The following is a 14609-nucleotide window of genomic DNA, read 5'->3' as shown; positions in this document are numbered from 1 at the left end:
AAGTGTTGCAATTGATTCTCCTTTTTGTTGCTTCTTTTTCCTTCAGAATTCTTCCCTGGTGTCTTTCATACAGCAGGGCACTTAGTGGTCTTTCTTTACATGGGTGAACAAATGACCAAGATCTGATACCCGTATCCAATGGAAGGGGTATCAGAGTATTTGCAGTCAGTGGCCATGTGATCCTTGCTGATTCTGGTCAGCAAGGATTAATTTGCTAGTGATAACAGTGGCAGGTTACTGGGTCTCTGAATGCTTCTAAGCCTGAACACACCTGTCCTGGGAGGCTATAGTGTTAGTGGAGTCAAAATTGAATAGTTCAAAAGTACATGATTAATGGTCTATTTCAGTTAGAATTATTGATCCAAGCCTGATGGCATGAACTATGAAGAGCTGACCAATTCAGCAGTAGTCAGCTTGTCCCAAATAGCCCCCTATCATGTTCCCATTACCCCAATTCCCTCATTCTTTTTTACCCCTGTTTTATGTTTATTTCTGTAGACTACCTTAAAACTTTTCTTAGAATGAGATAGAAGAGTAAAGAGTACTAGTTCACACATGTTAGCTACTATGGTGAGATATTTTTCTACATAAATAATATGTAGGCCTGGAAGGGATCACTAATGAAGATAATTGTTCTGCTTTTTTCAGAGCTTGTCACACTGTACTTAGAATATTATTTTCATTTCTGGGCAACACACAATAAAAAGGAGGTAAATAAATCACAGTAATTCAAGTAAGAAAGTGGCTGGGATAAAACAGGAAATACACAGCATTTCAGAGACATTGGTGTGGAAAAGAGAAGGCAACATAGAGCTTAGATGCTGATATGTGTGTGTGTGTGCATGTGTGTGCATGTGTGTGTGTTTGGGGGAGAAGGGGCTAAACTTGTCCCATGTGGTGAAAACTAGGACTGATGGTTAGAAACTTCAGGGTAGCAGCGGCTTAGGAGTTGTCTGGCTCTTAGGACTATCTGAAGATGGAATGGGCCACCCTGGGAAGCAAGTTTTAGGATATGTGTGCAGAGTTTGAACAACTAACGGAGTAGAACTTGGTGACCCTTGGGTTCCCATCCAGCCCACTGTTGTGCTTCTGTAACTATTAACATTTCTAGTACAAATGACAGAGAGGATAGCAGCAATTGGCATTGTGAATGGCATTGTGTTCTTAGACATGTTGAATTTAAAAGGAAGCCAGGTTCTGCAGCAGAGATGCCCTTGCAGCCACTGTTTAGTGTGGGATTGAAGTCAGGTCAGAGGCCTGGCTTAGAGATAGTTTTAGGAGGCTCACGAATAAAATTAAAGTCACACAAATGAGAAATGAGTTGGCTTTCTGAGGGCAGAGTTTGTTCAAAGAACAGTATGAAGCTTCACAGAATACTTATAGAAATGATGTTTTACCCTCAAGAATTACTAAAACAGTAGAATGATGGTCAGAGACTGGGGGTAGAAGGAGGGTAATACTAAAATTGGAGAGAATTTCAAACTTCTGAGAAATCATGCAGATTGAGGATTGTGAAAAGGTCAGGAATAAGAAAATTTTTGTGAGATTCCAAGGAAACAGTTTTAGTAGAACCCATCAAACGAGGATTGCTTCTGTGTCAAAGAACATCTAGTGATGAAAAAGAAGCTACCTGTTTGATAAATGTGGGGAAGAAAGAAGGAGAGAATGTGGTAGCTGGGGGTGGGGGGTGGGGTGGGAGACCAGATACTGTCTATCACTAGTAGAAGTTTCCTGTTTTTTAAATTCTTATTTAAAGAAAACAGGCCTTATGAGACAGTAAGTTTTCTGCTAATTGTTTTGTTTGTCCTTCCTAATAACCACCACCAGGGAGAAATCCGAATCAGAGAAAAAAGTGTGAGAGTCAGTGTCCTCAGTTCCTAGTTTAAAAAAGAAAGGTGGGTGGCTTGTGCATCAGACTCCTCACCTTGTCACTTAGGAGAGAAGACTCCAGGACGCATAGTAGAGGGAGACTTAGGTCTATTTAACTTCAGTGTTGTACATTTACATATGTATAGATCATTTGTGCCTAAAAGTATTTTAAGCAGTAGGTGAAAGAGGAGGTTTCAGTAAGTTTATCAGCTAGATATAGCAAGCTCTTCCTGATTGCCCATAACTTCTAATTTATCTGTTTCTTATGAAGGGATAATTTGAGTACCCACAGCACTCACACGGAATGCCAATCCAGGTGTAAGATATTTCCCTCCTGTGAAGCAGAATTGTGACTAAATATAAATTAAATTAAAAGTGTCAACCAAAAGCATTTGCTAGAATTCTTATGCTGTGGCACTAGAAATTGTTACTAGACATTAAAGATTCCAATCATTATCGGTTTCCAGAGGAATAAAACACTAACACTCCTGTACTTAGATGTCATCAGTTTAAGAAACATACATGTATGTTTTTAATTTCTAGTATAAAAATGTCATTATACCAATTGCTCACTTATTACTATAATCCAATATAGTTCAAATAGTCTGTCATAATTATGATTCTCATCATAATTATTAAAATCCTCCTGGATATAATTGTATTGAAACGTCCTTACAGTCTCTTGCTGATCACTGTTTGAGAGGATTGTCTCTGGGTGATACAGCCTGGGGTTTGTAACCTTTTACTTCTGACTTTTCCGTAATTGTGCTTTACTTTTTAAATAGACACTTAGGTTTCCAGGCTTCTGCATGCTAAAGTATTGAGAGCAGATTAAATCACTAGTGGATTGTTAACAGGGTGTTAAAGTAATCATGTTAGTGTGGCTCAAGTTATATGACCAGTCATAACTGATTTAAAAGATTATTGGCCTTGCAGGTCGAGTCTATGCTGTCTTGTCAAAGAGAGAAGGTCGAGTGCTTCAAGAAGAAATGAAAGAAGGGACAGACATGTTCATCATCAAGGCTGTCCTGCCTGTGGCTGAAAGCTTTGGTTTTGCTGATGAAATCAGGAAGAGGACGAGTGGCCTGGCCAGCCCGCAGCTGGTGTTCAGCCACTGGGAGGTAAGAACTCAAATCCCCAGCTGGACCCTGTAGTGCAAGTTCAGACCAGCCTGGGCAATTTAGCAAGACCCTGTCTCAAAAAATAAAATGGCTAGAGATGTAGTTCAATGGTAAAGCACCCCTGGTTAAGTTCTCAGTAACACAAAAAACAAACAAAAAAACAAGCCTCAACCGCCACCCCTCCTTCCTTCCTTCTCATCAGTGGACCTGCTTACAGAAGAAGCCAGGAGTGGCCAACAAAATTTATCATACCATTGGGCCTTCCTGTGGCTCCACTCAGACAGACAGAAGTAAACAGATAGCTTTTTTCATTCAGATCGAAAATGTGGCTTTATGGTGCATATGCACATCATTCTATTTGATGTAAAAGTTGAAGACACAGAAAATGTAACACCCCTCCCCCAACCCCACCCTGGCCAAAGCTATATTTAAGATTTTTACAAGAAAATCACAGACCTTTTGAAAGCAAAACTTCCAAGAATCTCTTTCTAGTAGGGAAAAGTACTTCCAGCATTTAGAAGGAGCAGTTGTGCGTACTTTTAAGGGTAGCTTTAAGTTATATGTTTGTCAGTCTTCATTCTGGAGAGCAGGGTTTCTATGGTTTTCAAGTGATGTGGAATGACACGGCTCATTAAAACTTTCTTGTCACATAGGTAGAGGTAGGTGAGCAGGCAAACCTTTTCTATAATCCAAAAGCAATACTAAACAAATCCATATTGCAGAAAGGGGAGAAAGGATTTTGAACCCAGTATTCTTTAAGTTAGGGGAGAAAATAATGACAATTGATTAGCCTTCCTGAGTAGATCTTAAAGGCAGATTAGACATTAACCAACAGAATGCAATGTGAGAAAGGCCAGTGGAAGAGAACTGCAGGGCATGTGTTGGAAACAAATTTATATTTCAAGAAGAATCCTAAAGTCAGGAGTAGATTTTTCAACTAAGAGATGTTTATTTAAACCTTCAATTAAAAGGTTATTTTAAGAAAATAGTTTTTGTCCCTGTATATAGGGAATCTGAATAACTGCACATTTACTTTTACCAAGGAGGTTGCAACTTAGTGGAAGAACTGACATTGGAGTCAGCTAATCCTGATTTCCAGTATTCTGCCACTTATTTGAACTTGAACAAATTGTGGGACTTCCCTGATTTTTTTTTTTTTTTCACGCCTGCTATAATGAAGGGTGTCAGATATCTACCTAGAGCCCAACACTGGTAGGGCTGGCAGGAAAGTTGTTTTCTTGGTTTTCCGTCTCTTGAGTCTACACCATATTCATTCTGACTTTCTCTCCACAGTGTAGTATTGCACCAGGCTCCACACAGAATCCAGGGGTTTTCCCCATAAACTTTTAGTTCAGTAAAATTCATGTTTCAGTAATGAGCTGTTCTTACTCCTCTCACTTTCTTTAACCATAAGGTTTTCCTTTTTCTAGACCATTTTTAGAAGAGTTTAGATTTAGATGATTAATGGAGAATGAAAATAATTGAGGAAGAACTTTTTTAAAAAAATCAAGTTTATAATCAAGTTTATTAACAAAGAAGGGTGATACTTTGGAAAAACTGACTTTGGACAGAATACATTGGATGTTAGTTCAGCAAATTCCTATCACCTAAATTGAGAAGTTTTAAGATGCTAATCCAAAGCACTGAATTGTGCCTGTGTTTCCTTCTAAGGGGTCGAGGGGAGGTCCCAGTCTTAATGCTTGATAGAACCAAGGTTAATATTCTGATTTAAGTTACATTTGGTGACTTAGGTCACATTACTTTCTGTGAAATGTTTCTTACATTTTACATCTTTGAAAAGTAAATGATGTTTTGCTATTCTTCTCTTTTGTGGTGCTGGGGATGGAACACAGAGACTCATGTCTGCCAGGCAAGTGAGCCACACCCCCTGCCAGTTTCAATGCTTTTATTACCTTGACTCCATAGGTATCGTTGCTGCATTTCATTATGTAGAAAGCAGAAGTCCCAGAAAATTTAACTTATTTTTACTACTTAAGTAGTAGCCATTTCTCTTTTATCTCGAACTTTAGCTTTTCAGTTTTGGTTTTCATTTTTGGCACTAAGCTTTCTATATAAAACAAAAACCAGGAAGAAATAGAAGAAATGGATTTTAAAAGTCAATGCCTTAAAAACAGGAACTATGTCTGTAGTGTAAATACATTGCCGATGTTCCTGCTGAACAACATCTCAGGGTCGTCTGTCCTAGGTTTTCATGATCTCACATGTGATTACAGGGCAGATGACAAAAGATGAAAAGTCACCTATTTCATGAACATGGCCTTGATCAACACTGGCACAGAAACCTGGGTTACAGTATGTTTGATGGGAATGAAGAGTATGTAGGTTAAGTAATCCCTGGGACTGTCTGTAACTAGGCATTCAAAACCGTTGTCGTGGTATCAGTACTGAAGAGTGGCAAACTTAAATTCATATCTTCTATCCTTTGTTCAAAAATCTCAGCATTTTAGTCTAATCCTTGAAAGTGATTTTACAAAGCACATTTTAAAAAACTATACTTTCCCTCATCTCCTAATTGGCAAATATATTAGTAAGGAAAGAAGTAAGACTGATTTAAGAAAGGCATCCCAGAAACAGCAACCTAAGTGAGAAGAGGGTAATTTTCTTTAGTCTAAGTAAGCAGCCCGACTCATTCTGACTTGCTATCAACACTTTGCTTCCACTTATGGTCCAAAGTTGCTGTTCCACTTTCTACTATCATATCTGCATTCCTGCCAATAAGAATAAGGATAGGGAAGAATAGAGAATACCCCTCCCTTTGGACACAAACTGAATCTTACACATATCACTTCACCTGCATCCATGCCCAGTCAACCATATGACCACTTTTGACAAGGTCCCACCTAACAAGGAGACTGAGGAATGTCAGGAGTCAGAGAACTGGCCCATTGCCTCTTTTGATAAATAAAAATTTATTGGAATACAGCTAAAACCTGTTCATATACATATTTTCTGTGGCTGTTTTCAGGCAGAGTTAAATAGTTGGGACAGAAAATATTTGCTATCTGACTTTTAAAAAAAAAATTTTTTTTTTTTTTGAATAGGGTCTTACAAAGTGCCCAGGTTAGCCTCAGACTTGTGATTCTCCTCCTGAGTAGTTTGTATTACCATTGTGCCCTCTACTCTCTAACTCTTTTTAGAAAAAGTATGCCTATACTCCCTGATCTAAGGTAGTTATATGCCCATCTATTAGTAAATACACAGAGGAGAATATATATTTAGAGACAACTTGTATAAAAGTAGGAAGGTTTACCACATAAGCAGTTTTTGTTAATATAAAAGCCTTGATGGTTGTCAGTTTCCTTTCTCTCTCAGAATTTAAAAAAAAAAAAAAAGGCTGCAAATTGATCCTACACACTTAGTAGTTTAAAAAAAAAGTATTAGTTTCTGGCTTAGGTGCAACTTATTATTAAAAATCAATCTCTTAATAAACAATTTTAGAGAAAAAATGTTGTCAAGAAAAGTTTTGTTCCAGTTTGTACAATCCTTCTGTCATCTTCTTGCCACCTGTCATAGTCCTATTTCCAAAAGCTTCAAATCTTTGAAAGTCTTAAAAACTACATTATAATTAAATGTCATTGATCTGATATTTCTTGGCTGTCTTCGTTTTCCCCCCATGGTTAGGTTTAGAAATAACACAGTTGTTGAGATCTGGCTTCTCACTCCAAGGCACTTTTTTTCATTTGTATTCTACCACACCATATAATTTACAATCAAGAGCTTTTGAGAGAAAGTGCTTCAAAAAATAGAGAAAATAAAATTACAGGCATTTTCCACGAGGAAACCTTTGAAGTCAGCAATCTCATAATTTCTCTTTCTAAGTTTTACCCTTCTGAGAAAAAAGGAAGAAAAGGCGCTAATAACAGCACAGAAAGAAAAATATTACCAACCAGTGCTACTGCACATGTATGTCAGCATAACCTCAAGATTTACCACTTAATATTGAGATTATCCTAAGGAGTAGGCTCAGGTCATACTGGGTGAGAAAGAAGAGAGCACTGAAGGAGTTTATTTTGGATATGGTGTTTCCCACCTGCCGGTCATAATCATAGTCAGACTTGGGCATAAAATTGAAATGTGCTCCCAAAGCATTTTCCTTCCAGGTTTAAAAAAAATTTGCCTGGGGCAACAGCTTGAATTTGGGTGCCTTCCTGTGAGATAAAAGATGGCATCTGCTTCAGGCTGTTGAGTTGCAAAAATATCTTCTCCCTCTAGGCAGATTAGTTCTGGGTGATCCACTGGGAAGAAGCACTGTCCCTCCAATCTGATGGCAGACCCTACTCTGTGGCTGAGAGGGGCCTTTCTGCAAAACATAAGGTAGATGGCCACAGTGGGTCGTCTGGTCTTTGTCCCACTAAGAAAGGTGCTACTTCTTCTGCCCTGTTCTTGAGAGTTTCTGGCATGTTGAGGCAAGTGGCCTCAGGATGTCCACACAGATGCAAGAGTGGTGCAGCTGAAAAAGTAGAGTACCTGTCCGGTTAGCCTCAGTGCTGGCAGGGTGGAGTTTCCAAAGCAAGTTACCCAAGGAGTCCCCCAGGACAGACATCAGTGGGTGCCAAGAGTGATCCTGGAAGCCTGTAGGAAACAAAGTGAGCCAACCTGGGAAGACTGTGGTAGAGATCCCTTCTACTGACCTGTAACGCTGGGTCTTCTATTTTTAAAACAAGGGCTCTGGTCATAAATTCTCCTGAATGGGTGCGTCTCACTTAGCAACTCATTGCTTTCTGTTGTTTGTCACTTTGTTTTTAACAGGATTTGAAATTTATTCACCACTACAACTCAGACCTGCTGAGAACCTTTCTTACATTGTTATCAGGCATACACTAAGGATGCCTAGCCTTAAAGAAAAGTAGTCATTTCTATCTTCCTGAGACAGCACCATAGTAAAGACCAAGGCTGGAGGAGAGGAGGGCCTAGTCTCTTCATGGAGTCCACAGGGAGCCTTTTAGGAGAATCTGCAGGATGTCCAGCTCATCCACACTGGACAAGTCTTAACCTCCCTGAGCTGCAGGCTTAGCCAAAGAATAAACACAGTGACATGTGAAAATTCATGGGGCAATCCTTGTATTTATGGGGGCCCTTGGTCAGTCTCACTCCAGAAGAATGATGGAGAATAGAGCCTCAGGAAGCTTGTGTAACTTGCTAACAGTCACATAACTATCTAGTGACTGGGCCTGATGTACATTTAGCATAATGAGGACAACTGAGCTCTTTAAAATCAAATAAGCTCCAGTATGTGTGTACACAGCATGTGGGTCCAGGCATGTCTTCCTCCTCAAAGATCCCTGAGATGAGAACCCTACGTTATAGTCTTTTTGATCCCTTATCCCACTCCCTCCTGATTTCCCCAGACTCTCTTTTTCTGTTGCTGGCTCATTTTGGGGTGGGGGGGCTATTTCTAGTATTCTTCCCTGGAAATGAGGAGCTCACTAAATTAGACTGCTGAGGAACCCCCAATATGATATACACAATACAATTTAGATTTGGCAGGGTCCCAGCAATCTGCCAATACTTCCTTAATGGCACTTCTCGAGATTTGGGTAATATTTTGTAGGTTTATATCTTTTTTTTTTAAGAGAGAGAGAATTTTTCAATATCTATCCTTCAGTTTTCGGTGGACACAACATCTTTATTTTTTTATTTTTATGTGGTGCTGAGGATTGAACCCAGTGCCCCACGCATGCCAGGCGAGCGCGTTACCGCTTGAGCCACATCCCCAGCCCTTGTAGGTATATATCTTGAAGACTTTTGGTTCCTCACAGGCAACATGTCAGTTTCCTTCAACCCAAGGGCACTAGTTTTGTGCTTCTACCCTCTGTGGCTTTGGGTGGAGGGTAGTGTTCCTGTGGTGACAGTGGCAGCAGAGAGCTTCACCTGCTAGCCCACAGAATGTAGCAGCAGTTCTTCAGGTGGCTCTGTTTTTCCATTCACCCTATCCTCAAGGTCTCATAAAAGCATATAGAGGAGGCTGGGGTTGTAGCTCAGTGAGGCACTAGATTCAATCTTTAACACCACATAAAAATAAAGAAAGTAAAGGTATATATACATAAAGTATAACTTATTAAAAAAAAAACATAGAAGATCCATCTACTTTCTAAGTTTCTCTTTTTCCCTTCCACTGACCTTGGCTGGCTCTTGTGACCTTGGCCCTGGATTCCTGGCCCAGCAGTCTGATGGAGAAGGTGGTAATCTGTGTTACTGCACCCCAGGCATATGTCAACTGATGGTTTCTTTCAGTCCTCAGTACAGTTAAATGAGATTGGGGTTTTCATATTCCATCCTTACAAGTGGGAGAACCAGGCACAAGATAGTTTGAAATAACTTACCCAAGATCACACAGCTAACTGGGTAGAGAATGCCATTGAACTAGAGCCATCCCTGTTAATCCCCGTATTGCATTTGCTCTGACCTCAGTCCCTGCTCCTGAGTTTAGTGAAGTGCCACTCCCCTCAAGCTCTTCCCACTCCATTTATTCTCTTTGCTTGTTTTGTTGCTTGAGGAACATACACCACCACCACCCTCCTGTCTCACAGCAGAGGAACCAATTCCTAAGCGATTCAGGTACTTGGTTTCTTACAAGTGTTGAAGAATTTGACCTTCCCAGCAGTTGACCCTGATAAAAGGGAATTATAACTTAAGGATGGGTGGCTTTTTAAAAATTGTAATAATTTTATTCACAAAAATATACCAAAAATGTATAGAGAGGCCCTATATAGTCTTCTTCACTCTCCCCCTTGCCCACCATGTTGCCATCCCTAACTGTAGTATGATACTAAAAAAGATGTGGATGCTGATGCAGCCACAGAGCTTATTCATATTTCACCAGTGGTAACATATGCACTTGACTTAGCTAATAACTTTGGGCAAATTATGTTGGGATAAATTCGTCTTCATGGCAGTCTACTGTTAATGTAAAAAGGGCAGGCTCTGGAACCAGACAAAACGAGAACATGCCTGGTACCCACCTTGTGACTAGTAATACCTCCTTTAATTTTCACACCAGCCTCATATATCAGTTATGAATGTTTTCAACTACAAGGGCCATAATGCTGTAGTGATATAGTTGCTTAAGCGTTTAAGGGCTGGTGCAGTGACTTGGCGACACCGTTGGATCTAAACTCCATTTCTCCTGTTATGTGTGTATGTGTGATTCTATACAGTTTTGTCAGATTTGTAACTTAATGTCACTGCCACTACCACAGTCAAGATACAGCATTGTTCCATCACCACAAGGTTTTCTTGTGCTACCACTTCAGAGATTCTCCTACCTCGCACCCTGGAATGGATGGCTTTTGGCTACTTAGGCTATTTTGAGTGGCAATTGTCTTCCTTCTTCCTGCCAGTCCAGACCCTGAGCCTACCACACAGACTCAGTATGGCTAATAATCATGATGACCTTCTCTACCAGTGAACTGGACTTCCTACTCCTCATTCTGATGAGGGCTGGGCCATGTCCCCATTTGTGCCCCCTCTCCTTACTCACCAACTGGAGCCTTACTTCCAAACAGATATTCATTCTGTAGACTTACTGTCACCCCCCAGAGCTCTGACTCACTGTGCTTTCCTGGTCCCTTTTGCTTCTTTCAGCCTGCTGGTTCCTTCTGGGATTTATTTTGTTTTTGCTTAGAAGCTATTTCTTAGTTCTTTGGTTCTCTGATTTTCTCCACATCTACCTCAGTACCAGGACACAGCCACCTCTGTTCATGAGCAAGGAGCCTGGTCTTGGCTCAGATCTTGTTCTGTGGCATCTGGTGGCAGAACTGAACATCAAGTGGTACAGGGCTCATATACCTGCAGCACTAGTCCCTACCCCACGAGGGCAGCTATTTTATTATCTTGCTCAGGACTTGGTAGATTTTTCCATCTGAGGATTCATGTCCTGTTCTCCAATATTAGGACTCTTATAAACCCTACATATCTGTTTTATGACTTTTAATTTTTTTGTATTTTAAAAATATCTCTCTCTCTCCCTCTCCCTCTCCCTCTTCCTCTCCCTCTCCCTCTTCCTCTCCCTCTCCCTCTCCCTCCCCCCCCCCATATCCTGGGAAATTTCTGTCTTTTTAAAAATAACTTATTGAGATGAAATTTACATATTATAAAATAATCATGATGAAGTAAACAATCCTGTTGCATTTAGTACATTCACAGTGTTCTGCAGTCACCATCTCCAAGACAGTTTCATCACTCCAAAGTAAAGTGCCTCACCCATTATGCAGTTTCTTGCCATTCCTCCCACTAGTCTCTGCAAACCCCCAATCTACATTCTATACATGTGCATTTACCTGTTCTGATATCACATACACGTGGAATCCTACCATATGTGGCATTTTTTTGTCTTTGCTCAGCGCAGAGGTTATATATGTCAGTATTTCATTCCTCTCTAAGGATGAGTGATCCTGCTTTGTGTGATAAGCCATGTTTTGTTTATCACTTAGGTCTTCCCACCTTTTAGCTATTATGAATTTGTAGATACATGAATTTGATTGAGTCCCTGTTTTCACTTCCCTTTGAGTATATACATAGGAGTAGAATTGTGGTGTCATTTGATAATTTAAAGTTTAACTTTTGGGGAAATCTCCAAAATTTTTTGACAGTGACTATATCATTTTAAAATTCAACCAGCAATGTGTGAGGCTCCCAATTTCTCCACATTCTACCAACATTTATTTTCCTTTTTAAAAATTACTTTGATTATAGTTATGCTAGTGGGTATGAAGAGGTACCTCACTATGGTTTTGATTTGCATTCCAAAAATGACTAATGATGTTGAACATCTTTTCATTTGCTTATTGGTCATTTGTATTCTTCTCTGGAGAAATGTCTGTTCAAGTCCTTATAGCCACTTGTTTATTGGGTTGTTGAGAGGTTTTTTGTTTTGCTTTGTTTTGTTTTTTGTCTTTTTTAAAATTTTAATTGTTCCTTATAGATTCCAAATTTCAAATATCTATGAATTCATTTCTTTTAGCAGTTTCTATTTAATATATCTACTGAGTTTCTTTATTTTTGCATTTCTAGGATTTCTAGTTCTTCCTTTTTTTTTTTTTAACAGTCACCTAGTATTTTGGGGTTGCTATCTACTGCCTTTATTTCTTTGAGAATTTGTAAATGGACTTTCTACTAGCTTTCACCAGATGGCTCTTACCTCTCCTAATTTGATTATGAATTCCTCCTTTGGTTGAATCTGGTTTCTGTCTTTCATAGTGCTGGATTTCCTTTTGTATTTCCGCTCTGTAATTATTTCTTATTCCCAAGGTCATCTGCAGTGGAAGTTCCTTTCTCCTTGTACCCCTATCATGGGGTAGACTCTGCTACCATTTCAGAGCTGCTGCTTCCTTTGCCCTCTGAGTACCAGCTGTGTCCTTCACAGAGGGCTCAGTTCATGCCTTCACCCACATTGATGGTACAGGTTGAGTCCAATCTCCAGAAGGAACTGCTTCCACCTCATGGTCACAAATCCCAACTAGTCACATCCTGGGCAGACATGCAACATCAGACATGCAGCTCCAAAGAACAGTGGTTCTGGCTCCACATGCCTAAGATGTGTGACTTCAGGCCCATCCTCAGGGAGCATTAAGAGCCAGGCCCTCATGGCTGTCATCTGTCTTGTATCCCTGTGGGGCTATAGATGGGCTTTGCCTCCCCTTACTACTATGGTTTCCCCTTTCTCACTCCAGAAACTTCTCCCTTCCTGGCCCTCAAAAAATTTCCCTTTTCATATTGAATAGTGACTCTTTAAAAATAATATTTTCTTTCATTTCTGTATTTTGACTTGAAAAGTTGGAATTTGTGGCCATCAAGTAGATAACCTTTCCTCCAATTGAGAAATAAGAAAAAAATTGTTTTTTAAATTAAGGCATATTTTTTCTTAATAAACCTGATCTTGGAGAATGTAATCTTTGTCTCAAGGTCTGCAGGCTTCCTATACTACAGTCAAGATCTAGACAGGTAGACAGGATGGGGCAAAGTCTATTTCTGTAAACAGTGTGGAGGCACCAGGTAGATTGTGTGTTTTCTGTGAACACCTTGCTTACAGTGACAAGGAAAAAGAGGAGACCATGCCACCCATGTCTCAAACTTTATACTTTGCAATCAAATAGGTGACCATGGGGAGCCTTGAATGAGGAGGCAGAGGCCAAGAGTATCAGTTCACAGAGCTTTCTCACCTGCAGGAGGGTTGGGAATGGTGTCCCTCCCATAACCAAAAGGGGGAGCACTAGCACACACACAGTCTTCTGTCCTGGAAGTCAGCCCCTTGCTCAAGGACCTCAGGGAGGTGCATGTTCAAGCTCACCACCTCCTTGAACATTGTGACTTGGCTTCTGGCCATCCCCGGGGCTCAGCCTCTGGCTTTCAGATTAACATTTTCTCACCTTCTTTCCCTTCTTCAAGTTTTCCCTTTCTCCCTTCCCCTCAAGAAGTAGCTACAAACTGCCCTCAGCATGTTTCCCTCACCAACAATTAGTAAGTGGATCCAGAGGAAAGAGGAAGGAAGGCTGCTACTGTCTGCCTGGGGCTCAGCAAGAGTATATAGTCCACCTGGGCCAGCTCACCAGGGCACTCATTGAATTTTAGACCAAAAGCTCAAATGATAAAAAAATGTACTTACATTTATTGATCTTTATTGGGGATATAGACAAAGTTAAAACACTCAGATAATAAAACATATCCTCATCAAAAGGAGAACTTTTTATTATTTTATTAAAAACTAATGGTGTTCTTTCTTGCTTAGAGTTATGAGAAGACTCTTTTATATATTTCAAGTTCTGTTGATCTGTTTACATTCTCTCACAGTTCCCATGATTCTGCACATTTATTTATTTTCATTCCTAGCAAACTTAACTGATTTTTAATTACCTAACATTTTTCCATTAGCTAAGACAATGTGAATTAAGCTTAGTAAATGAAATATATCTGCCTAACCTGGCACATGCTGTCATCTTCTCCTACAAGGTCATTCCCAGCGACCCCTTCTGGGTGCCAACTACTGAGGAAGAGTACTTGCACTTTGGGGAAAAGGCTGATTCTGAGAACCAGGCCCGGAAGTACATGAATGCAGTACGGAAGCGGAAGGGGCTTTATGTGGAAGAAAAGATTGTGGAACACGCAGAAAAGCAGAGAACACTTAGCAAAAATAAGTAGCTGCTACTGTTGGTGAAATCTTTTCCTTATAATGAATTAAAAAATATTATCAAGAGTTTAGTCTTGGGAACATTCCTTTTTTCTGCATTATCTCTGTGCATTCACTTTCAATAAAGTTGATCCATATAAATGTTTAAAAAAGAATGTTGGAGAACATAATTTCAAAGTGTTTTTTTTAATTGCTTCTGGTTCAAGGCAAAAAAGATGCTATCATACATTTTACAATGGTAAGTTATTAATAGCGTGTGACCACCTCTGACCCCAGCAGTGAGGTTTGTATACCAAGGTCAGAGTGACTGTTTGTTGGTGGGAACGTGGTGGGCAGACCACTGTGGGGGCATCCTCAACACCAAGCAACCCCTTCCTGGACCTGCTGTCTGCCTGTCCCTGCTTCTGGCCATCCTAGTAGGGCTGAATAAATGTCATGAGGGAATTTCTGATTTAATCATCAAATCACAGCAT

General features: G+C 40.0%; 1 protein-coding gene across 8 annotated transcripts in view; it reads left to right on the top strand.

Moving 5' to 3' along the window:
• Window positions 1-14202, top strand: part of Efl1 (elongation factor like GTPase 1) — a 134928-nt gene extending 120726 nt beyond the window's left edge. For all 8 annotated transcript variants that reach the window (XM_078051098.1, XM_005320201.5, XM_021722949.3 and 5 more), the window contains 2 exons: window positions 2806-2990; window positions 13959-14202. In XM_078051098.1, the coding sequence (XP_077907224.1) occupies window positions 2806-2990; window positions 13959-14147 (374 nt within the window). In that variant the 3' untranslated portion in view covers window positions 14148-14202. The remainder of the gene's footprint in view (window positions 1-2805; window positions 2991-13958) is intronic.
• Window positions 14203-14609: the final 407 nt, after the last annotated feature.

The sequence above is a fragment of the Ictidomys tridecemlineatus genome, chromosome 5 (assembly GCF_052094955.1).
Source record: "Ictidomys tridecemlineatus isolate mIctTri1 chromosome 5, mIctTri1.hap1, whole genome shotgun sequence".
NCBI lineage: Eukaryota > Metazoa > Chordata > Mammalia > Rodentia > Sciuridae > Ictidomys > Ictidomys tridecemlineatus.
Note: the sequence above shows the minus strand (reverse complement) of the source record. Positions and strands in the feature narration are given on the sequence as shown.